This window comes from Amphiura filiformis, chromosome 4, assembly GCF_039555335.1.
Source record: "Amphiura filiformis chromosome 4, Afil_fr2py, whole genome shotgun sequence".
NCBI lineage: Eukaryota > Metazoa > Echinodermata > Ophiuroidea > Amphilepidida > Amphiuridae > Amphiura > Amphiura filiformis.
Window position 1 is genome coordinate 47285550 of NC_092631.1, and position 26671 is coordinate 47312220.

At 38.1% G+C, this 26671-nt stretch overlaps 4 protein-coding genes across 5 annotated transcripts; all 4 read right to left on the reverse strand.

Annotated features, from left to right (window-relative positions):
* On the reverse strand, nucleotides 1–321 carry LOC140150224 (uncharacterized). The gene has a single exon (XM_072172230.1). It carries the CDS (start codon nucleotides 319–321, stop codon nucleotides 1–3), a length of 321 nt encoding a protein of 106 aa, XP_072028331.1.
* A 165-nt stretch (nucleotides 322–486) lies between these two features.
* LOC140150226 (craniofacial development protein 2-like) lies at nucleotides 487–1638 on the reverse strand. The gene has a single exon (XM_072172231.1). The coding sequence runs from the start codon at nucleotides 1636–1638 to the stop codon at nucleotides 487–489; it is 1152 nt and encodes a 383-aa protein (XP_072028332.1).
* A 1108-nt stretch (nucleotides 1639–2746) lies between these two features.
* Nucleotides 2747–26041, reverse strand: LOC140150973 (18S rRNA aminocarboxypropyltransferase-like). Of its 2 annotated transcripts, none has more exons than XM_072173148.1 (6): nucleotides 25885–26041; nucleotides 12913–13079; nucleotides 11035–11263; nucleotides 9196–9389; nucleotides 6155–6334; nucleotides 2747–4329 (listed from the first exon to the last, which is right to left on the reverse strand). In XM_072173148.1, the coding sequence occupies exons 2-6, from the start codon at nucleotides 13064–13066 to the stop codon at nucleotides 3902–3904; spliced, it is 1185 nt and encodes a 394-aa protein (XP_072029249.1). In that variant the 5' UTR covers nucleotides 13067–13079; nucleotides 25885–26041; the 3' UTR covers nucleotides 2747–3901. The 2 variants fall into 2 exon arrangements, with proteins under 2 accessions (XP_072029249.1, XP_072029248.1); XM_072173147.1 differs by lacking the exon at nucleotides 25885–26041 and adding an exon at nucleotides 21104–21374.
* Nucleotides 15389–15874, reverse strand: LOC140150227 (uncharacterized). The gene has a single exon (XM_072172232.1). The coding sequence runs from the start codon at nucleotides 15872–15874 to the stop codon at nucleotides 15389–15391; it is 486 nt and encodes a 161-aa protein (XP_072028333.1).
* Nucleotides 26042–26671: the final 630 nt, after the last annotated feature.

Sequence of the window (26671 nt, forward strand, 5' to 3'; positions counted from 1 at the left end):
TTATTGCAACACCTTCCCTTCACTCTCTTTCAACAGTTCTGCCTGGATGTTGTCAATTCCTGGTGATTTACCATTCTTGAGCCTCTTCATTGCTTGGTTAACCTCACTCAACAGGATCTCTGGTTCACTGTCAGTGTCTTCGCTTTCAACCCCATCTTCCTCCTCTGCATTGTCTTCTTGAGATGCATATAATTTTTCACAGTATTGTTTCCATCTTGATTTAATTTCTTCAACCTCCGTTAGGATGGTTCCATTTTCATCCTTCAGTATGTTGAGTCTTGGAACAGGTTTGGAAGTCAGTGCTTTGATATTTTTATACATATCTTGTTGCCTGATACACTATCCTTTTCCACTTCAGCACATTTCTTGGTGATGAAAGAAGTTTTATCTCTTCTGATTTGTTGCTGGATTTTCCTGTTCAACTCACGATACTCTCCACGTTGATCTTTGTTCTTCAAACCATTTGCTTTAACCTTTCTTCTTTGATCAGCCAATTTGAAGACCTCTTCTGTGAGCCAGGGTTTTTCTTGCTCTTACATCTGGGAAGAGTCCTTGAGCTGTTTCTGTCACTGCTTTCTTGATGTTTTGCCACAGTTCTTCTGGAGTAGATTCTTCGGAGTCAGTCTCCATTAGACTCTGGAACTGGTTCTTAACTTCCACTCTGTATTGGTCATTGATCTTGCTTACATCAAATCTGGCTGGTTTTCGCTGTCGCTTGATCCTCCTTAGTTTCATTTTCATGGTAGATATCAGAAGTTGGTGATCAGATCCACAGTCCGCTCCTGGGAGGGTCTTGAGATATGAAACTAGATTTCCATCTTCTTTGTACCAAGATGTAATCAATCTGATTTCTAGTGCTTTGATCTGGTGATGACCAGGTATATAGTCGTCTTGGGTGTTGTTTGAAGTAGGTGTTGATGATTGCAAATTTGTTCTCTTGGCAAAAGTCAACAAGCATCTCTCCCTCTCATTTTGTTCTCCTAAGCCATTACTGCCCATCACATATTTATTGGTACTCCTTGCTCCAACTTTAGCATTGAAGTCACCTGTGACGACAAGAATGTCTCTCTTGTGAATGCTGTCTATGGCCTGTTGTAGCTGGTCATAGAATTGTTGGATTTCTTCATCACTTGATGCAGAGGTGGGTGCGTATGCCTGGATTACTGACATATTCATTGGTTTGCCTTGGATACGAATGGTAATGATTCTTTCACTTACCGGGTTATAACCTAGAACACATTTGGCGACTTCTTCATTGACTACAAAAGCAACTCCATGCTCTCTTTTACTTTCTGTACCAGAATAGTAAACAACGTGTTTACTTAGTGTGGTGAAATGTCCTTTTCCTGTCCATCTCATCTCTGAAATTCCTGTTAGGTGCACATCATTTCTCTCTAATTCATTTGTTAGAATGTCTAGCTTTCCCAGATTCATCGTCCTGACATTCCAAGTCGCAATCTTCAATGTTGATTTCCAGAGGTTACGTCTGGCATTCTCCTTGGGATTATCAGCTTTCACGCCTCCTTGCGGCTTTAACGTGACAGCGTCATTGATGCCCAGGTAGATGCCATCTGTTCTCTCTTCCCCAGTAGCTTTTGAGACACCTTCAGGCCTGGGGGTCTCACTATCCAGTGTCATATCTCTCTTTACGTGTCTGATTCACTCCAAATTCGGAGATAATTGCGTTTGAACACCTGATGCACGGAATGGTGTCACTTCAACCTGTTGTAGTTCTCATCTCATTAAATTTTTCATTAAAAAAAGTTGATCTCTTCATGCAGGAAGGTCCTCTCTATTTACTGACCAAACAGGAAAAAGTTTGGTTAATGTTTTCTGGTGGAATCAGGAATTTCTTGAAACACCCTGATATAGGCCTACATTTGGATCAAAACAAGTATGTACGCCATTTAACAGGCCTGGGATTTCTTGTATCGATCAGTTTCTCCATAGACAATAGTGTGTGAGTGCACGCACACAGTAAATGAAAAATCGTTCTAGTGGAAACTGTATTGAGAGTGGGCATCCCTATTATTAAGGTGGTAACAAAGAAAAACAGAACATGAGAAGTTGATAAGAAATTATATTTATTAGATGTTTTATTCTTTGTATTACACAACTATTTGTTTCCTTCACTTAGTTCATTATCAAATTGCAAATACCATCAAAATAACCACTTTTTTGTGAGACTCACTTAGCCACCCTAAAAGGTTTGTCTCTTAAACATTTTGCAAAAAGAGTTTTTTGTTAATAACTATAAATAATAACTGTAAAAGACATAGCGTATAGCTGCATAGGGCTATTTGCTAGGATGGCTTTCAGTTTAACACACATTATGTGCATTGGTTTGAGGCACATACCTTTTTGTGCCCTACACTTGTTTGTCTCACAAATTTATCAGTTTGCCTTATAAAAATCAATATTTTATATCATTTCCTCTACATTATTAATTTCTGAAATTATTTTCCCTCAATATTAATGCTTGGATTTACTAATTGCAAAATGTGACCGTACAGCACGAATGAGCCGTAAATGTCCTCAATTGTATTCTGACTTACAGTGTAAAATGGGCATGAAGGTCATATTCATAGGTATTTCAATTTGGTGCTACGTGTATCTCATTAAATGAGGTACACGTAGCACCAAATTGAGGTACCTATGAATACGACCTTCATGCCCATTTTACACTGTAAGTCAGAATACAATTGAGGACATTTACGGCTCATTCGTGCTGTACGGTCACAAATGTGCAAACCCAGCAAATACAAAAATGCTTTTAAAACATTATATACTTGTTTTGGTCATAATGTTTTAATAACATTTAAATGTTAGGTTAAATATGAAGGTCCTGAAAATGTTTTCGAAATATTTTATTGCAAAATATTTGTTGGCAAACATTTTTACAAAATATTTTGCCAACAATTAAATAAAATAATGTTAGAATGTTTTGCAGCAATTTTTCAAAAAATGTTTTTGAATTTTCAATATTCAAACGTTTCACATACTTTATATACCATTTATATACCATTAATGTAAACCGACAAATTAAACAGTTTCTGTAAAACATATTGTGTCTATGGGGAAAGTCCGGGCCTTGATAGGACAACCGCTGTATGTTTTGTTTTGTCCTTTACACAAAGCTAGGGAAATACTTTATTTGTATTTTAAATACAAATCAAAGTCTGTTCTGCTGCCTGCCTCTTTATCCCTCACCTCATCCACACACTATTAGCTACCCATGTTTGTTCACAAAGTATGGGAAAATATCTACGGTCTGGTGCCGTTTTTCCATGAAGTGGAAGGTTGATTGGAATACGGCACCAGGCCATAGATATTTTCCAGTATTTTGTGAGAACAAACATAGATTGAATTCTATTATCTTCCGACTTGTTTGTAAACTTTGCTGAAGGAATTAACTTTCCTTGTAATGGTGGTATTTATTTGAACAAACTGTTCTCATAAGAAAAGAACAGAAGTGTGTGGGTGGGTGGGGGTGTGTGTATAGGATTCTTTACCCATATACATTATACTTATACATATTACCCTTACCATATGTTACATTATTTCAATAAATGTTACTTCCAAGGACACATCTATGGTCATCTGATGCCAGGTATAGACCTGATAGTTGAGACAGCAGTTAGTCATGCTTATTATAGGTAGATGTTTCATTTAATACTATCATGATATGTTAATTAGGGTCAGGTGTTACGGTTGTTAGGGTTAGTAACCCCTGACCCTATTTAACATATAGTCATGGTCTGTCTTATATGAGACATTGACCTGCTTATAGGAGGTGCATACCTTTTACGGTAAGTGCAACTTTTGAATACCCATCTATCAATTGAGCCATGTTTTAAATGAATAATTGCTACATTTTGCACAACAACCCCATCAATTATTGCTACCTATCACTTCCATTGCAAGCAACAGATGAAACAGGGTTACCAACTTCATCATCACAAGTTCTCTCCTTATCATTATCAATTTGACTTGAAACAGTCATCTCTGCTACACTTTCTGTCAATTCTGTAACATTTTGACAAGTTCTAATGTTGTCTGTCTTTTCCTCATCAGCATCCTCAGCTTGACTGTCACCTCCAGTATTCTTCATTGGCATACTTTTGAATTCGTCTCCTACATCACTGTCCTCCTCTGAAGATGATGCAGGCATGTCATAGTTTGGTTGCCTGTTACCTCTATCATCATCGCCATCACTATCATCATCACTGTCGCTCACCTCATCTTCGTCTGAGGATGATTCTGGCATGTCATAACTTGGTTGTTTATTCGGATTACAGGTTTCCAATGACATATCAATATCTAGGGGATCTGTAAAAGATATGAAATAAACAAATATTAATCATATCATATTTACCATATCACAGTTACATTCTTAGCACAACCAGTGACAGTGCTAGGACTTATGTGTGTGTAGGTGAGGGTGAGAAGGCAATGCAGAGGATGAGGCCCACCTTCTTTGCATTTGGAAGGAAAACACATTTACTTTTAAAAGATTTGTATTTTTCTCATGGCAACTAAACAAACAAAAAATGGGGAGGTGGAACCATACCTGAAACATCAGGTGATTCCCCCATTCTCACCCCCATCCCAACTATCACCAACCCTATCCCCATGTAGCTTCACTACTGAACTTGACACCAGAGTTATCTATTTGTGAAGGATTTAATTAAATTGACATCTTGAAAATTTTGGATTTTGTTTTTGGGAGGAGGAGGGAGTCCAATATTGGTTTGCAATACTTTTGTTTGATGTTTCCAAGATTAAAGCATAAGAGCATAAGAATATCTGTATTAAAATCCTCATACTGCCAAGTCTGCACTGACTCCATTCAAGTAATCACTTTTGAAATTCACACCCCCTGTGTTGAAGATTAAGGTCATGTCTTCCATAGGGAATGTATGGATTTCAACTGGAATCAGACCCGTAGCCCTAAATTTTCAAAATTATACAAAAAGTCCAAAAAATTAAGAATTTGCAAGTGTAGCAAGCCAAAAAATTAGATTTTAGGGAAGAAAGTCCACTTTTACAGAATTGCCCCCCCCCCATTGGAAAAAAATCCACTTTTTCAAAATCCCCCACAAAAAATCCTGGCTATGGGCCCGACTGGAATAACCCATTATTATTTATCACCTAAAGGAACTCATTAAAATAAGTTGAATGAGCATGTACTTAGCAAATATAGTGGGCTAAAATGCTGAAGGGCCAGCTGTTTAAAAATGCATTGATCTATTCCAGTTGAATCCATACACCCTATATGAAAGACATGACCTTAATCTACCACACAGAGGTAGTCTCATTTGAAATTCACACCCCCTGTGTGGGCAATTAAGGTCATGTCTTCCATATAGGGTGTATGGATTTCAACTGGAATAGCCCATCTACTGGCCCAACGCCCCCACCACTTTTTTCAACCAAGATGTTTCAAAAATGCCGATATTTCCATGCTATCTTGTGAAGTAAGCTTACCAAGTTGCCCACATGGTCGATAATAGCGTCAATAATTGGCAAAAATCTGGATCAGACCCCCGGAAGTTTAAAGAAAGTTTAAATAAATAAATAAAGTGAACCAGAAGTCAGTGTTTCTAGCAGGGGCGTCGCTAGACCAGTATGATTCGGGGGTGTACAGTATGGTTTGCCGACGGAAATTTTTTGTAATTTGTTGACCCAAATTTTTTTTAGCCAGGACGGCACGGCGCTCAGAAATCTAAAAAGTGGGGGGAGAGGAGTCAAAAATTTTTTACTAGTAACTACTATACCATTCACAGTATGTCTATTACGTTACAACAACACAATTTCGTAACACATTAATCTGTTATGTGGCTCTCACAATTTGCCGACAATCACACATACCTTTTACTACATTTGCCGACAGTCACATGGTTATGCCGACAGCAGTCAAATTTTGTCGACAAAATTGTGTATTGGGGGGGGGAGTCACACCCCCCCCCTCTAGCGACGGCCCTGGTTTCTAGTTCATAGTTCGTCATTTTAGCGTGAGTTTAAAGTTTACCTAATGATTTTAACGGGAATTATCATTCTAAAATTGACCTTGGAAAAATGTAACGCCCCCAGGGGCGTTTATTTGACGAAATACGGTAATTAACTCTTGACCTCACCCTACATCAATGCTTACCATATTTATCTCTGTTTTTCTTTTCAGCAGCCATTTTCTCCATCCATTCCTGTTGCTTAGTAACAATCTCTGCCCCATTCTTACAGGTTGCATATGTATCCAATAGCTCCCTATTTAGGTCATAGAATGAGCCTCCCCACTTGAAGCGTTTCAGAAGTCTACTACCCCATTCTTCAAGACCTGTTCATAATAAGATATAACAAATTAAAGGGTGCACACTAAGGCCGATGTCGACAGGTCCTCTGTTGGAATCCTGTCGACAAAGTGAATTATGTCAACATATCGACAGAACTTCGTCCATGGCGACATAGTGCTAAGGCAATGGTCCAGTAAAACTTCGTCAGGTAAGCTCATTTTCACTCAAAATATTGGCCATTTCCAATGTATTTTCAACAAAATGCAATGCCAAATCTTATCTTTTACCTACTATTTCGCCAATTTTTCATGTTATTTGCCTTCAGGGGGGCATACTTTTGGCAGTATTATGCCTTGTTTTTCGGTGTAAATTGTACACTTCATCGCTACATGCTCGCTATGATCTTGGAAATTTGCTGAAATTGCCGCCGGTGTTTCTAGATATTTTTAGGTTAAAATTTTTAAAATATTCCTAAAATCATGAAAAAAAAAAAAGTCCTGGTATTTTTTCGGAACCCAAATGTATGTCGACGTCAAGATACGAAATATGTTGACATGTCGACATCAAAAACGGTGCCGACACCGGCCCTAGTGCACACTTGTGCAGCTGTGGTCCCAACAAAAGACCATACATACCGGGATGTGCTGCAAATAATGGGTCACATGACCCCATTTTTGAGGTCTATTTTGGTATATGGATGGGTAAGTTTTCAAAATTTTCTCATTACTGTTCATACAAAACATCCAAAATATACCTTATTTGAACCCAAAATTTACCAAATAATTTTGATAAAAACTACCAATTTGCTTTCAATTTGACAGGAAATATAGCAATTGTTCCACTCTTTGATTCCAATCAGCACCTCCCTACCCAAATCCAAGTTGAGTACCCCCGGGCTGTAATACGGGTTGGACTGAAGATTATAAGGTTGCGGGTTGAGATCCGTGGTGCAATCAAGTAGTGTACTGGTGAAATAATACTCCAATGGTGGGTTGCACTTATTAAGAACAAGAAGAGACACTTTATTTTCTATTTCCACCAATGTGTATAATATGTACCTGTATAATACTGTGAAAAACTTATTGTGGGGGTGGCGAGCCCTTTTATCAAAGCAAGTTATTAAGTAGGAGGATGATTCACACAATATGGAGAAGGTGATTGGCACTTTCACCTTTGAATATTGATTTGGCATTACATTTACCATAAACTACAGTGTAAAATTTGCTGTTTTAAATAAGAGTTTATGAGTCACAGCTGTATCCCAGGGTACACGGTTTATACACATGAACCAAATCAGAAGTGAGCAAGATATATGTTGCTAATGGTGAATGGGATAGTTTGATTATTAGATGCTTCTATGTCAATACTTTGTTTAACCAGAAAGCATTCATTTCTTTTACTGCAGGGATGAAAACAAGCACTGACAGAAATGCATGAAATTAATTTAAAAGTGCCTGAAAATATGTATTTCCCTATACTTGTACATGGAAGATTCAATCAAAATTGACTGAAATTTACACCCCTGTTACTGCACACATCAACAAAGTCTCAATTTATCGCACATAAATTCACATAACCATGTGCCAGTCATGCATTACGCAAAGTGCACTTTATAGCGTAGGTGCTGTGCCCAACTGTATGCACTCCTCTCAATATCAATCCATGATATTAAGAGTCTTGCCACCACAGAATTAAAACCAGAGAACCAGGACTCGACCACCATCTTGATACAGGCATGGAACAAAAATTTCCCTCGGAATGCGCTTGAGGCATTCGTTGTCATGCAGGAGCGACATAGATAATGGGCGCATTTGAGAGACGCACTTGATGCGACCTGCACGCGAGTACCGAGACGCTACAGATGAGACAGAATTGTTTTCGTTCGTCTCCGCGCACCGTCGGCAAGGACCCGAATACCCCTTATTTTATCCCCATAGCTGACGGCGCGATTGTATGTGGCGGTATAGGGAGTCCCGGTTCTCCTTCTCTAATTCTGTGCTTGCCACTGATAGTTGAACAAAGTGTAGCTGTCATTTATACCAAATCAAGCTTACTAAATATTGTACACACACAAAATATAAGTGACAAATTAGCATGAAAGTTCATCTGTATTGGATAGAAAAATCTTAACTCTTGATCTCAATACAAATATATTTACCTCCGTAATTTTTAGCTGTTACTACTACAGCCTTCGTCAGCGGAATAACCCGATTGTGCATATTGAGTTACCAGGCCATCATGCTGACCTGGACAAAGTCTAAATTTGGGATAGGGAGCCCTGATGGTTTGAGAGAGGAGTTATGGAGGCCATCCACATCCCACATTAGGGCCAACCAACCATCTCTGAACAAAGACGGAGGGTGCTACAAGTTACCAAAGGTCTATGACCCGATCATTACATCACACTTCAAGAGGGCACAATTGTGTCATTCCTCGGATGAAGGCTGTAGTAAGAGCTGAAAATTACAGAGGTAAATATTTTTGAATTGAGATCAAGAGTTAAAATCTTTCTATATAGATGAATCCAACGAGTCAAGTCATGGTCAGGATTTGGTCGGCCATTATTGGGTGCCCGCAGCGCCTAACTGGTGTTGTGACTGTCAAATTGGGTGGATTAAAGCGGCTTACAAATCGATATTAGATTCTTTTGTGTTGTAAACTGTCATCTTTCTTTTGTCTGATGTGTAACACAGGTGATAGAATGCAGTTTAAAATACCCTCCAAGGCCGCATTATTTCACATTTCACCAGTGAGGTGTAGGAATGCGTGAAATTGGATTCGTCTATAAGTGACAAATACTATTGGTAGCTCTTCATGAGACAGTTCATCATGAATGTCAATAGTAACACATTCACACCCACCCACCCCTGCCCAAACCCAACATAATAACTTCACACCCACTCACCTACTATGTACAGAGAAGCAGCAAATGCTTCCACACAGGACAGTTTACAAGGACGTCCATAGTTGATTGGATTAGCTGCAACTAGATATGGTAACAGTCGTGGGTAGCCGCCTTTCATCTTGGTGAAAGGCGTCTCATCCAGTTTAGCCCATGAACAGTCTATCACAGCTAGGCCCTTCTCTTCAACAATTGATCTGAAGGAAAACCAAAGATGTACCTATTATTGGTATATTAAGAGCTCTCAAAATGGTGCAGTATTAAAAATAAATAACCAACTCACTTCAAACTAGTCAATACCATACGCCAAGCCTTAGTCCACCACAAGGACAAGCAACCCAAAGGCAGGCAAAGTGGACTTGTATATGGTATTCAGTGCCCGGAGAGTTTCAACTGTACTGACACTTACATTGGAGAAACACCCCAACCACTTAAGAAATGGCTACAGCAACATCAACGCTCTAGTTCGGGGCCTGCAGAATCAGTGGTTTACACACACCTAAAAGCCAGCAAACACGAGGTGGACCTAGAGGACATCAAAGTCCTCGACCGTGAAGCACGGTGGTACAAATGGGGAGTTAAAGAAGCCATCTGGGTGCGAGCAGAACAACCATCCCTCAACCGTGGTGGAGGACTCAGAAACAACCTCTCACATGCCTGGGACAGAACCATCCAAACTCTACCTCACCAAATGATGTCATCGGGACTCAAGGTGTTTAACATCACAACCCAGCTGAAGGTCAGTAGTACTGACTGCAACGTTGGTTGCTCCAAGGTATGTGGATTAATCTGGTTGAATAGATTGAAATCATTCTCTCAACCAACTACCTGGTTGATTTCTGCTCTTAGCCTGTAACAACAATGTGTAAATCAATAGATTTCAAAGGGAAGCCTCAATTGAGGGGAGTGGAAGCTGTTCCTCCACTGTCTGATACTCTTAATTCATCAGTCATGCTGCCCTCTATAAAAATTGCTAAACTGTTTTACAGCTGTGTGACAAATTATGGTTGAAAGAATGCGAGTCTGTGATCAGGTGGTGGTGGGTGCGATATCGCCATTTTTGACATGCTATTGGATTTTACACATAATTATGAAATCTTCACAAACAATTCTAAATGTGTTATGTGGTATCAAAATTTTGAATGGGCTGCCAGCCTTGTCAGAATTCTAGAATTTTGACAGCGCCCAATGTCGTAATTATGGAATTTCGACAGTTCCAAGTTTTTGACAGGCTGCGTCAGAAACCTGGAACTGTCGTAATTCCGGAATTCCGACACCCATCAGAATTCTAGAATTTCGACACTTCCAACAATCTGACACACCAATACCTAGATTGATTAGAATCAAAAGCGGATTAGATATATATTTTAAAATGTTAAAAAATCTACAGGTCAGGTGGACCGGGGAATAAATAGATGAACTGTGCCGGGTTGGGGTGAGTTTTAACGGGCAAAGGTTCTTTCCTCCGGTTCGGGTCAGGATCAGCAATAAAAGAAAAAAACATACTTAATTGGAACATTGGTATAGTGATGGATTCACTTTCAGCTTCTCAGTGTCACCTCGCTACCCAAACCAAACTTGAGTAACCATCAGAGAAAATCCCATTGCAAAGTGAGAATATTTTAGAACCATTGATAGTGATACTTATACCATTTTTCACACTGATGCAGTGACGTTGATGCCTTGAATCATCTGTTTTGCTCGCACATCTCTGCGGCGTCTTTAAATGTGTGCGTGTGTACACCAGTGCTTTGAACGAATGCAAGCGATTTGAGGCTGTGCCCAATGAAATGCGCACCGACGTCACTGCCGCATCAGGGTGAAAAATGGTAAAGCACATACCTGTCTTCAGGTGAGACACATCTTGTACCCATTGGTGACAGAATAAGTCCTGTAAATCTTTGGGACAATTTCAGGCTCTGTATCAGTCCTTTCCTGTGTAGCTTTCTTCCTGTACATTTCTTTGGATCACAATGTTGTAAGTCCCACATAGCTAAGGGACATGGAACTGAGTACGGGACATCGGCTGTAGCAGAGGCTGATTTGGCATCACCCCAAGGTTGCTCATCACCTATATTGAAATTAGAAACAAAAGTTAACTTGTAAGAAGGAAGATATCATATAAACATCTCAAAAAAAGTAACTAACTAAAAGGCCATTATTTCAGGGGGGTAAGTCACTTTTTATTAGATGTTTATGTAGGCTACATACTGTAATATAAATCCATATCAAAAGGATGCACAAGTTTGTCCGATGCTACATTATGATTTATCTTTTTTTACATAATAGCTAGCAATAAATACCAGACTCACCTCAACTGGAGGTCACTTCAAATCATCCCCAAGTCACATGTTTTAGGGACACAGAGAACATTTTAGGATTAGGAATGTTCTCTGTGTTCCCAAACAATGGGGGGGGGGGGAGACACTCAACACCAAATGGCCATACGGGTCTGCTCCCCTGGAAAGGCCCCCCTTTTTGGATTTCGCAGCTCCAAAAGACCCCCTATAGTTGACCAAAATACAGCTCCGAAAGACCCTTGATTTTGATAATTTCAGCTCTAAAAGGTATTTTCAGGCGATTTTCAACCAGAGCCCAAGAAAGACCCTTGATTTTGACTGTTCGCAGCTCCAAAAGTCCCCATTTTACTTGTTCGCAGCTCCAAAAGACCTCCTTTTACCGGTACGCCATCAGCTCCCAAAGACCCACCACCTCAAAATTCGGGGAGCATACCCACCAATATTTTTAATGTGCCCCCGGATTTGAACATTTCAGCCCCCACTGGTATTTATTCCTAGCTATTATGTAAAAAGAGACACATGGAGCAGCCAACAAACGCTGGTTGCAAACTCATGGTTTGGGACTTTGGGGAAAATATTCGATATTGAGTGTGTATAATATACAGCATGCAGGATATACCCAGCCCCTAAATGCAGAATGAAAAACAGATAAGAAGAGTTCTTTTTACCCTTCAAATGCTTAATGGTTTCTAATTCCTGTCCATTTATCTATTTGAGGCATTTGTTAAAAGTGTGATTTGTTGTTACCTTTTTAGAGTTAACACCAGCCTGCTAGAAGAAAGGAGTTATGCACCTCTGATCTTAACTCTCTTCACGCGGGTGTCGACTGCAGACGACAAGTTTCAATTTTTTTTAAAATTCAAAAATTTCAGAAATGTGAATTTTCATGACCATACTTGGAATCAGCATGAAAAATGCATTAAAATGAGTACAAACAAGCCTACTATTGGTTCAGTGGTTCTTAAGATAGCTTTTAATATTTTGAGAAAATACCTGAAAACTTTTTATGTTGAAGCCTATATGGCTAGCATGCAGAGCATTAAATGTACTGATAAACTCTTTCCATATTAATATTTTAAGTAGTTGTTCCACTTACATTATGGAATAATTCAGGAGGAAAAATTATTTGTCCTTAATTTGATTTAACAGGGGCATAATATTCCTCGTTGCATGAAAAAAATTGAGTCTCATAAACTTGTTTGGTTAAGAATCAGATGGAAATCGACTGACTGTCGTTACTTACTACATGTAGACCAGCATGATTTTAGGGGAAATTAAGTTTGATTATCACAAACCAAGTTTAGGAGAATGGTTGCTGCAATTTCAATCCCTGCTATACAGGCCTACGTAACCATTCAACTAAGCTGTTTTACACTATGGACAACCCTTTGATATGATTTTGAAGAGGAATATAGCTTACCACAGAGAGAATTATCAGTATCTTTGCTGAATCTTTCAAATTTGTGTTGTCTTTGTTGTCTGCCACCTGCTGCTACTGCATGCCCACCTTTCTTGTTGCCATGGTGACCACCACCTTTACTTGGTCTTCCTCCATCTTTCTTCTTCTTTCCCATTTTCCTTTCTTATCTGAAATAAAATAATGAGAGCAAAGAAAGTTTGACTGTAAGTGGGATTTAAACCAGCCACCTTCGAAAAATGAGGCAACCACTCACACTTCAAATGTTATAGTAGAAATTCCAATTCCAACGAGCTTACAACAGCTGTGCTTGATCCAACCCGGATCATATATCCCGTATTTCAAACTACAACACTAACGCACGACCTTGGATACAATGCCAACCAATCTTGAGTGTGTTGGAATGGTTGGATACACTTCTGCGTTACTCATGCACAGTTGCACATGCTGGCGTACATCGCGCAATGTACGCAAAAAAATCACGCTATTGAAAGCTGCGTTAATTCAGTTGGAATTCCTACTATAGTCACACCTGTTTATGTGGTACTGTCAACATACAATATGGGTGGTAGAAATAAGAGCAACACTTGTGAATAATCATTTCAATGTAACATACAAACAAAAAGATCCTATATTTAATTTTGACTCACTCATTGTGGATTACAATACAACATTTCCAAGGGTGCAATTTTGATAGTCATCTTTAATGTCCACACTTAAAAAAATGTTTAATAAAAGTTTTGATATGAAAGCAAAAGTGTTATGCAAACCTCAGTTTTGATGTACCCGGTACCTGAAAGAGTTAGTTTTGTTTTTCTACTCTCCTTATTTTCTTAACTGCTACTTGTAAGCATCCCAGACTCCCAGTCATCTTACTTTTACTTCTATAATTAGGGATGTCCACTGTCAACACATTTGCTGCTAGAACAGTTTATTGTCTATATGCAAATACATCTTCATGCACTAAGTCCCAGACCTGAGAAATGGTGTACAGTATACACTATGGTCCAATTCAAGGCCTAAAACAGGGTGTTTCAAGAAATTCCTTATTCCACCAGAAAACATTAACCAAACTCTTTCCTGTTTGGTCAGTAATTAGAGATGACCTTCCTTTATCAAGGGATCAACCTTTTTAAAAGAAAAAATCAATGAGATGAGAACTACATGTACAACAGGTTGTAGTGAGAGCATTCTGTGCATCAGGTGTTGAAATGCAATTATCTCTGAATTGGGATTGATTCAGACAAGCAAACTTACATACTTATAAAATTTAACTATTTTTGAAGACAAAAATGTGCAGATGTTAAGAAATTGAAGAATGTTTAAGCCTACCAAAACCAATTTCAAATTATTCACTCCAGACCACACTACCCATCATGGCTTCCATGCACACATAGTCTATTGCTCAGTATAGTAAAGATAACCTTTGAGTTGAAGCCATTTTCTCAAAATGAGTAGTGATTAATGTTACCAAACTTATATCATGATGAAATATAATCATTTTTGATAAGATTTTTGATCAAGACAAAATGTGCTGATCTTAAAAGATTGAACTATGTTTAAGACTACCACTATTCATTTAAAATAATGCACTTATTGTTCAGCTCCTCTATGGAGATATTTTCCATGGCAGCCATCTAGGATCATGCTTGAGGTTTCACCAAACAAACCATGGGTTTTAAGGTCTTATATTTTTTTGTTGTATGTTGCAAAATCGCTTAAATTTTCAGGATGATCTTAATTCATGTTGTTATATTAAAGCCAAATGTACCAGATAACGTAAGTCAATAAATACATTAAGAAAAAGTACCTTAAAGTTGCACTTTCTGTTATTATTCCTTTTTGGACTTTAACTTTTTAACACATTTTAGCAGCCCTATATAAAACTGTGACACTCGAAAGGCCATATCTCTGGAATGAAACATTCGATTAAGATTATTTAAATGCCAAAATGTTTCTTTCATCAAGTCCCAGCCAATAAGTTAGGTCTGAATCAATTTAAAAGTACTTCAATTTTTAGTGGACATGCCTACTATATTCTTGTTGTCAACTTAACATTCCACTAGAAATATATATCAAAAAGATAAAACAAAAATAAAATAACTAACTGGATTTAAACTTAAGAGGGCGAGATGGCATAGTGGTTAAGGCGTAACGCTGCTGGCCGGGAGATACAATCGACGAGGGTTCGAGCCTTGGACTTGACTTAGGTGAAAATTCTCTTCCCTCCCAAAAAGTTCCTATATGGTCGAGAATCATTCAATTAAGTTCTTCTTCTACTTCTTCCGGTACTGTGCAAAACCTCAAAAGAGTATCGACGCACATTGGTTGATTTGCAAGCATACAAGCATACAAGCGCACAACATGCTCTACTTGAACAGCATATATGTACAGGATAAAAAGTTTGATGTGGAAGAGCATGGAGCTGGTAGGTGCAGTGACAATTATATACAGGATTAAAAACATTGTTGTGGATGCGCTAGTAGAAGGTGACGTCTCCAGCTCTGGCCTTGAAGTCGTCTGTGGATGGAGAGTCGACTACATGTTGAGGGAGCGTGTTCCATAGATGGCTGGTGTCTGGAAAGAATGTGCCCTTCATCATAGTAGTTCGAGAGTTTGATATGTGGAAGCGCCTACTGTTGCCTCTGGTAGGTGTTTCTAATGGCTTCAGCTGGGTTTGAGGGATGCCGATCAGCCCATTGGTGATTCTGTGCATCATGGTGACTTTAGACACAGCACGTCGATGTTGTAGGGAATCCCAGTTGAGCTCATCCAGCATGGCGGAGACACTGTTCTCTCTACTGTAGTCATTCATGACGAAGCGAGCTGCTTGACGTTGGATGGATTCAAGTTTGGTGATGTTGGGGTGAGTGTGTGGATCCCAAACACAGCTGGCATACTCTGCTATCGGTCTAACAAAGGCGTTGTAACACTTGGCCTTAACCTCAAGGGGACAGTTACGCATTCATGACGAAGCGAACTGCTTGACGTTGGATGGATTCAAGTTTGGTGATGTTGCGCTGAGTGTGTGGAGCCCAAACACAGCTGGCATATTCTGCTATCGGTCTAACAAAGGCGTTGTAACACTTGGCCTTAACCTCAAGGGGACAGTTACGCAGATTACGACGCAGGAATCCAATGGCACACGAGGCTTTCTTGGTGATGTTGTCAACTTGCTTATTCCATCATCCAGGTCTTTTCCCACTCTTGGAGTTTGTCAAGATCTTGCTGGAGTTGTATGGCATCGTCGTCATTACTGATGGTCCGGTAAACAACACTGTCGTCTGCAAACAGCCTTACTGATGACTTGCTGGAGATGCATTCCGGGAGGTCATTGATGAATGCTAGAAATAGGAGTGGTCCTAGGACCGTTCCCTGAGGTACTCCGGATGAGACAGCAGTTTGGGCAGATGTTGCTCCTTCCAGGATGACTTTCTGGTCTCTTTCTTCCAAGAAGTTCCCAATCCAGCCAAGGAGGCTGCCTCGAATACCGTAATGATGGAGTTTGTGTAAGAGGCGTTGATGAGGGACTTTGTCAAAAGCCTTTGAGAAGTCTAACAGGATGAGATCTGTTTGGAGCCCAGCGTCAAGGTTGCGAGCGATGTCGTCGATGGTGGTGATCAGCTGGGATTCGCAGGAGTGAGCCCTCCGGAATCCGTGCTGGAAGACGGTCAAGATGCTGTGCGTGTCAAAGTGTTGCATCACTGAGCTGTGGATGATATGCTCTAGTAGCTTGTAGCAGATGGACGTCAGCGATATAGAAATATATATAACAAGTATTGTTTTTCAGGTGACTAACTTTGGAATTAAAAAGAACTGGCCGGTCAAGGAAACCTACATAAATAGGCCTACAGTATGTTGTCTATACTTCACTTAACCCAAATATATGATTTTTTATGGTGATAAGTCACTCGCACATGGAATTTTAGAGGGATTTTGATAGCAGTTCCATTAAAAAAGCTGCTATCAACATAAGACTAAGATCTAGAAACACCACCGAAATGCTTTTTTGGGCGAGCCCTTTGCGCTGGGTTTTGACATACATATTGGTCACAGCGTTGCAGAAAATATTTGTGCTGTCTATATACTCGGGAAATTACAGAGGCGATAGTGTTCATGAAAATTTGTAATTATTACTTCATTTTGATATCTAATCAGTGCTATAAAGTCATTTTAGGCAGCAACAAGATTGTATTAAAAGAAATAATAAAACCTGTTGTTGTAGAACTAGAATTACTTGTATGCAAATCCGAAAGTTGCAACAGATTATTTTCATTTCTTTGTTTGTTAAGCATGATTGCCAGTTTTTCCGTTTTTCCGTGCCCACTGATAGTCGGTCACCGAATCAACTATTCACGCACCGGATTTATTTGTCAACCTCACAGTTAATTAATTTACAAATGTATGTCAACATGTCCTTTTTTGAGATCGCATGCAAACATTGAACATGTCAACATGTCCTTTTTTGAGATCACATGCAAACATTGAACATCTCATTTACATAATAATGAACTCATGTCTGTGAGCCCATTTTAATGGCCATTATCTTATTTACATAATGGTTTTGACCTCAAGTCATGAGTAGTGATTCAATGTTTAATTGACCTATATTCCTCTAAATATTTTACCGTAAAGTCCTATCGTGGTGGAGGCCTGGCTTTTTTGTTGTGTAGTCCTACAAAGGTGGGGTGACTAAAAAGTAGCCTGCTGGTACATGTTTTACCGTACAGTCCTATGGTGTAGGGTTTTTTATTTTTTTATTTTGTTGTCCTAAATTTGATTGCTCTCCTTGGTCTCTTCGTAATTTTGATATTAAACTTCCAACACCAACCTTCCTAGTTTAATTCTTTCAATCAAAATTTCACTCCTCTGCTAATGATGACAAGTGAAAATCGAAGTAATACTGCAATATCAATATGGAACTATACCTTTATCTTGACAATTCATTTGCTCGCCCTATTCCTTTTAAATTAAAGGAATTTTTATTGGGGAATTTTGCTAGCTGAATCTTTTTGATGAAATTAGAAAGTCAATCTTTGACAAGATGTAACTTTGCTAGATGGAAAGTGCAGTGCTATGAAAAAAAGGTTTTCAGGTTTGGCTTTCTTTACTCAAGAGCTTTAATTTGATATATAAAATGATGCAGTTTGATGGCAAATTTGAATTCACCTGGCATACCTATTAAAGGAGGATTTCGTGATCCTAGCATCCTCTTTTTATGACATTTTTCAGTAGATATCCACGAAAAAAGCTTATTTCCAAAATTTCAGTTGATTCCGATTTTGCGTTTGCGAGTTATGCATGATTATGTGTATTACACTGCTCCATAGACGATAACACTCCGATCGCCAGGCAATCTACGTTAGTAGGCCAGTGTGGGACAACGAAACCGCTACGTGAACGAGCTACATAGACGAGACAATGTGTTGTAATTTCGTTCTGGTGCACCAGAACGAAATTCAAATTTGGCGATATTTTTGCTAAGCGAATTAATCTGCAAGAAATATTTGGTACATTTACATTTATAGCCAGAGGTATCCAGTGGTGTAAAAATCTCAACTTTTTTTGGGAAAAGTGGGGGGATGAGGCTGTGGATCACGAAATGCCCCTTTAATAAATATCAATTTGAATTTCATAGACATATCATTGATTGTCAATTTATAATAAATATATTTATTATTTATTTATTTAAACTTTCTTTAGGCAGGGTAGCCCCTTCAATGACAAAGCACTGATTTCCAAGGAGGCCCTGCAAGTACATAACATAGTTAAAACAGCATAGTAAAACATAACATAATTAATACAATACAGCAAAATGTGAGATGCAGATTTGTACAATGATAATATAAATTAAAACTAATTTACATGACATCACCATGTACAGTGATAACAACATTTTACAAGGCAGGTTTTACAAATGCAGCATTCTTAAGTTGGAAAATACTCATGTTATCAAAGTTATTACAAATACTAACAGGAAGATTATTCCAAAGTTTAACTGCTCTCATTTGGAAAGTGCGCTTACCAGCATTATTATTCCAAGATGGTTCATGTAATAAATTAAAAGTTTGACTTCTGGTACCTTTTGAATGAACAGAGTGCATGAAGGTAAACTGAGATGAAAGACAAGATGGAGCAGTACCTTTAAGACATTTAAAGATTAGAGTTAACATGTGATTATTCCACCTGTCGTTTAGTTTAACCCATTTCAAAGAATTCATCATCTCATTAATTGGACATCTTGGGTCAGCAGACAGGATTATACGTGCTAATCTGTTGTGAAGAACTTGAAGTGCACTTGAGAGCTCATTTGAACAATTAGACCAGACTGGACTACAGTAGTCAAAGTTGGGCATAACAATAGCATTTGCAAGCATAATTAGGATATTATTAGGAATATAATAGTTAACACGTTTTATAACACCACATCTTTTGGAGATATCTGCTGACAATTTACTTACATGTTCTGACCAAGACATAAAAGAATCAAAAACAACACCAAGGTATTTGAATTGATTAACACGCTCAATATAATCATTGTTGTAATACAAAGTGATATCATTAAATTTATCAAGAATATGACGTGTACCAAACACCATGAATTTAGTTTTCTTTACATTTAAAGTAAGATTGTTAGTTTGAAACCAGCTTGCTATTTTAAGTAAGTTTGATTGAAGCTCAGATTCAAGAATAGTTGGATTATCAGAAGTACAAAGAAGTGTTGTGTCATCTGCGTACATAGTACATTTACAGGTAACATTATTAGGAAGACTGTTTACAAAAATAATGAAAAGAAGTGGCCCAAGTATTGAGCCTTGAGGAATACCAATATTTATATTACTAAAATCAGAAATACAAGAATTAATATTTACAACCTGTGATCTTCCACTAAGATATGATTTAAACCACTCTAACGAACATCCAGTAATACCATAATCACAAAGTTTATCAAGCAGGATGGCATGATTCATGCAGTCAAAGGCTTTACTTAAATCAAGGAAAATTGCCCCTGTTGCACGACCTTCATTCATGTTGTTCAAAATATAATCTTCAACATCAAGTAAAGTAGTAGTGGTAGAGTGATTGGTACGAAAGCCAGACTGATTAACTGAGAGAAGACCATTATTGGTTAAATAAGAATAAAGTTGATTGTGAACAGCTCTTTCAACAATTTTAGAAACAATTGGAAGAACAGAAATTGGTCTGTAGTTTCCTACATCAGATTTATCACCAGCTTTGAAAATAGGGGTAACTTTAGCCTTTTTCCAATCTGCTGGGAATATGGATGTACAAAGAGACAAATTACAAATATATGACAGAGAGATACATATGTAGACATGATCACATTTTGAACATGTGAGGGCGGGCTTCATTAAGCTTACTTGTGCACCAAGATCCTGTCTTAACTGTGTAATCCAATAGGAAAATGAAGAAAATATGGATTTTGACCCTCAAAACTCCAATGTAGCATGATTTTTAGAAAATCTGCATTTGAATAATATTTAATACTATCAAGTAATGAAAGCCACATTTCATGAAACATTTGCGAAAGTTTTGTAAAATGGCCCTTCGTGCTCAAAAATTTAGCCATAAAATACATACACAATATGACATAGGAAGCCATTGATTATGCTGGGACACACAATTTGGCCCATTTTGGGACATTCAGGCGAGCATACTTTTCCTCATAACATTGCCAATTATAGGCCTACACACATGATTGACCCCTCATGTTTTAAGTTAAATGATTCTCTTTTGAATGAAAGCAATTTTAGATGAATTTATGAAATTTCAAAATTTTATGAACATGCCTAACATTAGACTGCGGAACTCGGTCCTCAATGATAGTCAGTCATTTATCTTTTGGTCGTTATATGACTATCATTTGAGGGACTGAGTTGTTATAATATATCTTCCGAGGTGCAATTTCAGACAATAGCTGGGGATTAGTGGGGCAGAGGTTATCTATTGAATCCTTTCATGACCACTGAAGCATAGTCAAGTCTGCCAAGGTCACACACAAATTGAAAGACCATCACAAAAGAATGCATGCATGTCAGGTCATCGACACCAATTTGGTGTTTGTTATGACACAAATTTTGTGTCTGTTATGCACCTCGAAATATGTACCTTAAACTAAAGTCTGTATCTAGCCTAACATATGTACGGAGCTGCTAATAATAAGCTTACTTACATTTCACTCCACACTGCACTGGCAATATTGAGGTTAAGTTTACTGTGAGTCTGAGCGCAGTGGAAGTGGATGCATATCTCACCAGGTCGTGCTATAGTATAATATTATTCTATACACACTGCTTCATGCAATCAATTGACCGGGAATTTCTCTCATGGGCGCAGACATCTTGTTTTTTAATCGTCTCGTGATATACACCTCCTCTACATACTGGTCAACACCACACGAAGTACTGACAAAGTGCGCGATAGCGTCTACCCGTGTGATCTGTTACAGAGTTTAGATAAACATACAATTTATCAATATGCAGCACGCTAAAAGTTATAATAAAACTACATAAAGCAGTCATGGAAAACAATTTAATATTATGCAGTTTTATCCTAAAACCAATGGAAACATTATGTGAAGTTACTGAATTACTAAATTTGATTTAATACATATAATTGAGACATTTTTGCCTTTGAAAAATATAGTTCAACTACGTCCTATACTGAGCTGCATTTTGTTGCCACCTCACACGGGTCATCCGAGGTCACGAGACGAGAGGAGGACACCATTTCCGAAATATGCCAACAGGTCCCGGTTTGCTGCATCTTTATTCCAGTATTTCCGTACAATATCAATCATGGATGACATCCTGAATGGACCTGAAAATGGAGATATGTTTGCAGAAGGAGATGAAGGGGTGAGAATTTGTTTAGAATGGTTGCAATGAGGTGAAAAATGGTTAAGCTTACTTAAAATTTGGCTCCTTCAACTTGAAGGGTGTTTTTAGCAGCATAAATGTTAGTCCGAATAATCAGACCCGGAACAAAATTATAATTTCTGACATGATCCTGTACTGGGTCTGAACTGTTTCCATATGAAATCTTGATGGCAAATTGGACAATAGAAGCACAGGTTCTACGTGACAGCTTTTTAATCCCTATTCATGTTACGTGAATCATGCTATTGTGGACCATCCTTCTGATACTTGAGTGTTTGGACAAGCGGAACGGTCTTTTATCTACCTCTCTGTTTGTAAACAAACCAGGAGGTCGAAATTGTCTTCCTCGCCGAATACGAAAGTCAGCGTAATAGTACGGCACTGCATAAATGCTGGTTTCATACTTTCTGCTGCTTGCCAGTTCCAATAATTGAAACTCCCGGCTCCGACCGGGAGTTCCAACAGGTGCTGTGTATGTGTTTAATGTGCATTCACATACATGCATAGCCGTTGGTATGAAGAAATTGTTGCTCCAAAAATGATTGCAAATTACACATTTGTAATCACTTTTCACCACAAAATATGATATGAAAACACAGGTGAACAATGTATGATATATGGAGAGGTCAAACAGGTTGTTAATTAAATTGTCAATATTAATATTTTGCGACATTTATAATGAAAATAATTAACACTGAAGACACCCTATATGGCACCTTCTACAACTTGAGAACAAGAAATAGATAGAGCTTTGAGCACTCATTTTGTAATTCACTGGCCATACATGGTGTATATTCAGAGAATTCATTGGGCTATTCCAGTTGAAATACATACACCCCTGCCCTATGGAGGACATTACGTTCACCTCCCACACGGGGTGTAGATTTCAAACCGAGTCACCATTATGGTAACCCTATTTGAGATTTATACTCCCTGTGTGGAAGAATATTAAGGTCATGTCTTCCATACGGGGTATATGGATTTCAACTGGAATATCCCGTTTTAAAGGAAATCTTTCAGGATGTAGTAACTGCAGACTTAAACTGGGAAAATTATTAGTTTCTGATGGAACTGGGCAAAATAAATCAGTGACAGTGGTAATTGCAAAATATTTTAAAAAAGCGCTTTAATGCTTGGGACATTGAAATTAAACGGGCTAACCCATGAATATTATGGGTAAAATGAGTAATAATTGAGAACACTGGTACCAACTATGTAGAAATGTAGATCTCACACGGTTGTTTAGTGTGTTGTGTGAAGGTACTGCTGGTATCTATATACATTTACCTGTACCGGATACTTTTAAAAGTGCTGGGCACGCTTCACTGATGTTCACTCTTAACCCTAACCCCACAGGGGTGGTTTGGGTGGGGTTACCCTGTGTGTTACCCTAACCCCACAGGGGTGGTTTGGGTGGGGTTGCCATGTGTGTTACTCAACCCCACCCCATCACGGTGTGAGATTTTGTAAGATAGGGCAGCCCATATGAGGCATAGGAAGGGTTGCTTGTTTTCACGGTCCCCTACACACTGAAACAACTGCTAGCACAAGTACATCAATGTAGTCCTTAATTTATTCACAGTGACTGTATTATGCCAGCTCAGACTGGATGACAAGTATGATCACATCTTTAAGTATGACTCATGTTTTGGCCCCTTGAAAATATGGCCTAGACTTCTGCTGAGATTCTTCATCAAGCTACCCAGCTTGGTGCTCTTTTGATTTGATTTGATTTGATTTGATTTGTTCTGGTTTTGACAACCCTGGATAACCCAAGAAAGCCTCTATTGAAGCTTATTCCCATTGGGGTCCATTTGAACACCAGGACGGGTTGGGAACAGTCAGGGGTTAACACCCTACTCTTTTCAAAACTGGCTGCGAAATACATGTACAGGTACGGCTCTCTGCACAAGGGACCGACGGCTCAACGTCCCCTCCGAAGGATGGAGTACTTTCACGATTCATTTACCCAATTCTAATTGAACCATGGGGAGAGTGGAAGTCTCAATTTAATCTATAGAAGTTTCCAATTAATTTCATACTTTTTATTTCCAAGTCAATATCCCAGCAAATCGCCACCGCCGGAATGAATCCGGGACCTGGTGCACTAAAGGCAAGTACCTAACCATTGCCATGCTCCTTGATGATTACAGCAAGATCAGTGTCAAACGTTGTGTATGTTTTGTTGCCTTGTATTTGTGTATAGGTCTGAATGCTTCATGGCCTCATTTTGAGTGGAATAGGTTATAACGATTATTTACAAGAATTAACCCAAACAAAGTTTCTTCCAAATCTCAATTTCTCAAGATTACTTGGCATTAAGTTTTTTGGAAAAATATCAAATAAACAGAAAATACAATTTCAGTCTGACCAAGCTGGAATGACTTTGATCAATAAAATATATAAATTGTTTAGAAATTTTAGTAAGTTGAGGAAATTCCTCTTTGCACACCAGAAAAGGCTAGACAATTACCATATTTTTACAGAAACCCAACAATGAAACAAACAACGAAACAAAATATATCAAACCAAAGCGTAACAAGTAAAAGACAACTATTCTAGACCAAAGAAAGATTTTTTAACCAAAACGTATACCCTGTGGACGTCCGAGATGAATATAACTAAAGAGACTATAGGAAGCAATGCACAGCCCTATTGTTATCACGTATCAATCGTATTATGAGGTCTTCTACGATAGCTTCTACACGGAACTGTCTCTTGACACTATTGTGTCCTTAATTCATGAAAAAGTAATTAAATTCAACATATTTTGGTCACTTGATTTGTGTTTAGAAATATCAAAGAATGTAACGAGCACTGCAGCTGATGACACAGCCAGCAAATACTGTAAACAAATGCTGTAAACAACCTGGAATTGTAGCTGTGTAATTGATTTGAGGATGCTCAGTAAGCAGGCAATTTGCATAACAATTTTCTACCTAAATAAATTAATGCAAATGGCTTCAAACAAAGTCGATCAGAACTGTTACGTCTACATTTGGAGATCAAAAATCCTGCTCAATACAATATACGTAGTTAGTGAAATTAGTTCAATTTCTTTCAGGAAAGGTTACATACATTCAATCCTGGCCTGAATTGCAAAAGGAAATGGACTCTTCCCACTTCACTAGGATCCACAACATGCTCATCTATCAGGGCACAGTTCTTAAAACCCAATACATTTGTACATTCATTGAATGACCTTTGGTACAAAAACTCATACTCTGCAACTTGAGCTCAAATTTTGTACTATGAGTGTTTAATTAAGGTTATTGAACTATGCCATTGGGATGAGGCCACTGTGGTCCATAGTGCTTGTTACTACTTAATTTCTGACATTTCAAGCTATTTTGGTACATGTTTTACAAAGTCTTTACAACAGGAAATCACCTTATTTATTGAAATGATCTATGAAGTATTAGCAGAATTACATGAAGTATTAGCAGTGAATTAATTACTTGTCATTTAGCTTGTTTTATCAATATTTTAGGTCAACCAGTACTTCCACAAATTAGTTGAAGACCAAATGTTTTGATAGTGATGTTACTGAGATTATATGCAGGTTTTTGAGAAGTAATTCATTGGTAGATCACCAGCGCAGTCACCTTCAGAGGCCTATTTTTTCACCCTTTTTCAGATGAGCACTCCATTATAATGCCTTTATAAGATATGTACGTATACAAGTACATGATGCTTTTTAAATATTCAAAACAAAGTTGAAGAGTTGAAGTGGTTCATTGGGGATTTGGGAGAATTGTGTTTAATTATGACCCTGTAAAATACACATAATTCTAATTCCACTCTAAAGAAGATGTTCCAAATATCAGCCAGAGTTCATCCCAATATGATAGCATCTCTTTCTTTCCAATTTGAAATGGCTAACCTGTTTTTTTTTAATACCTCCTTAATTATCATGATTTTCTCAAACCACGTTTGTTTATTTCTTTATTGAGGTTCAATCAGCTTCAGTAACAGCACTATATTTCAAGCAGGTCCTTAATACAAAGATAGTTTAAAAAAAAACCCTAGAAATTAGGCCTGAAAATGTTTCATTTATAAAACTATTGATATTTACCTTGATACATGTAGATCCAAATTCACCTGCCAGTCTGCAAAGGAAATAGTCTCTTACACTGTACACATTGACACCAACACAAAACCTAAATGAAATGATTCCATGATTAAATTTAAATCCACTTAAAGTCAATGTGGTCTTAGTCTTAATGCAACAATCTAACTCTAAGGACAATCTTTTCTGTTACAATGATTCATTAAGCTGGATCTATGGATGACAATTCATTCAATTATTTTCTTTTCACAACTACAGGAAAAGACTAATTTTGGTATCATCATGTTGTACAATGACCAAAGTATTCCCTTAACTCAGACTCAAATCTCATACCAAGTTGTATATCCTGTTAATTGACACATTGTGAAAATTGAACTTCCTCTGTAGGTATTGGACTGTTAATATCACTCATGCTAGGGAACTAAGTTATATTCCTTTTCATACTTCGGGCAACTTTTTAAGATATTAAAAGGATGAGATCAGCAGCTTTAAGTGACTCATTGTCCTAGCACTTTCTTTTGTCTCTTACACATACATGACAACTGATTAGACCTCATCCTATTATTCACAATACGTTATCAATCTCGATCATATGATACGGAGACTAACTCTTCTGGGTTACGCGGCAAATTCTTCGCCAGCCTATGTAGTGTTATCCGTAATAGCATGCATACAATAAAGTGTGTGTACATGTATAGGAGTGTGGGCGTTTAATGTTGCCCCCTAGCATGGTACGTCTAATCCAGGGGTGGAAGCTATACCAGTAGACTACTGTTAGACCCCCTAACCACAC

Excerpts from the sequence above, each read along its gene's own strand:
- LOC140150227 (XM_072172232.1), bottom strand. The coding sequence starts at position 15,874 with ATGCGTAACTGTCCCCTTGAGGTTAAGGCCAAGTGTTACAACGCCTTT.
- LOC140150973 (XM_072173148.1), bottom strand. The coding sequence starts at position 13,066 with ATGGGAAAGAAGAAGAAAGATGGAGGAAGACCAAGTAAAGGTGGTGGT. Across the intron at positions 6,335-9,195 it reads TGCTTCTCTGTACATAGTAG|GTCTTGAAGAATGGGGTAGT; the intron begins GTGAGTGGGTGT and ends TATTATGAACAG. Across the intron at positions 4,330-6,154 it reads GAAAAACAGAGATAAATATG|ATCCCCTAGATATTGATATG; the intron begins GTAAGCATTGAT and ends TATCTTTTACAG.
- LOC140150226 (XM_072172231.1), bottom strand. The coding sequence starts at position 1,638 with ATGACACTGGATAGTGAGACCCCCAGGCCTGAAGGTGTCTCAAAAGCT.
- LOC140150224 (XM_072172230.1), bottom strand. The coding sequence starts at position 321 with ATGTATAAAAATATCAAAGCACTGACTTCCAAACCTGTTCCAAGACTC.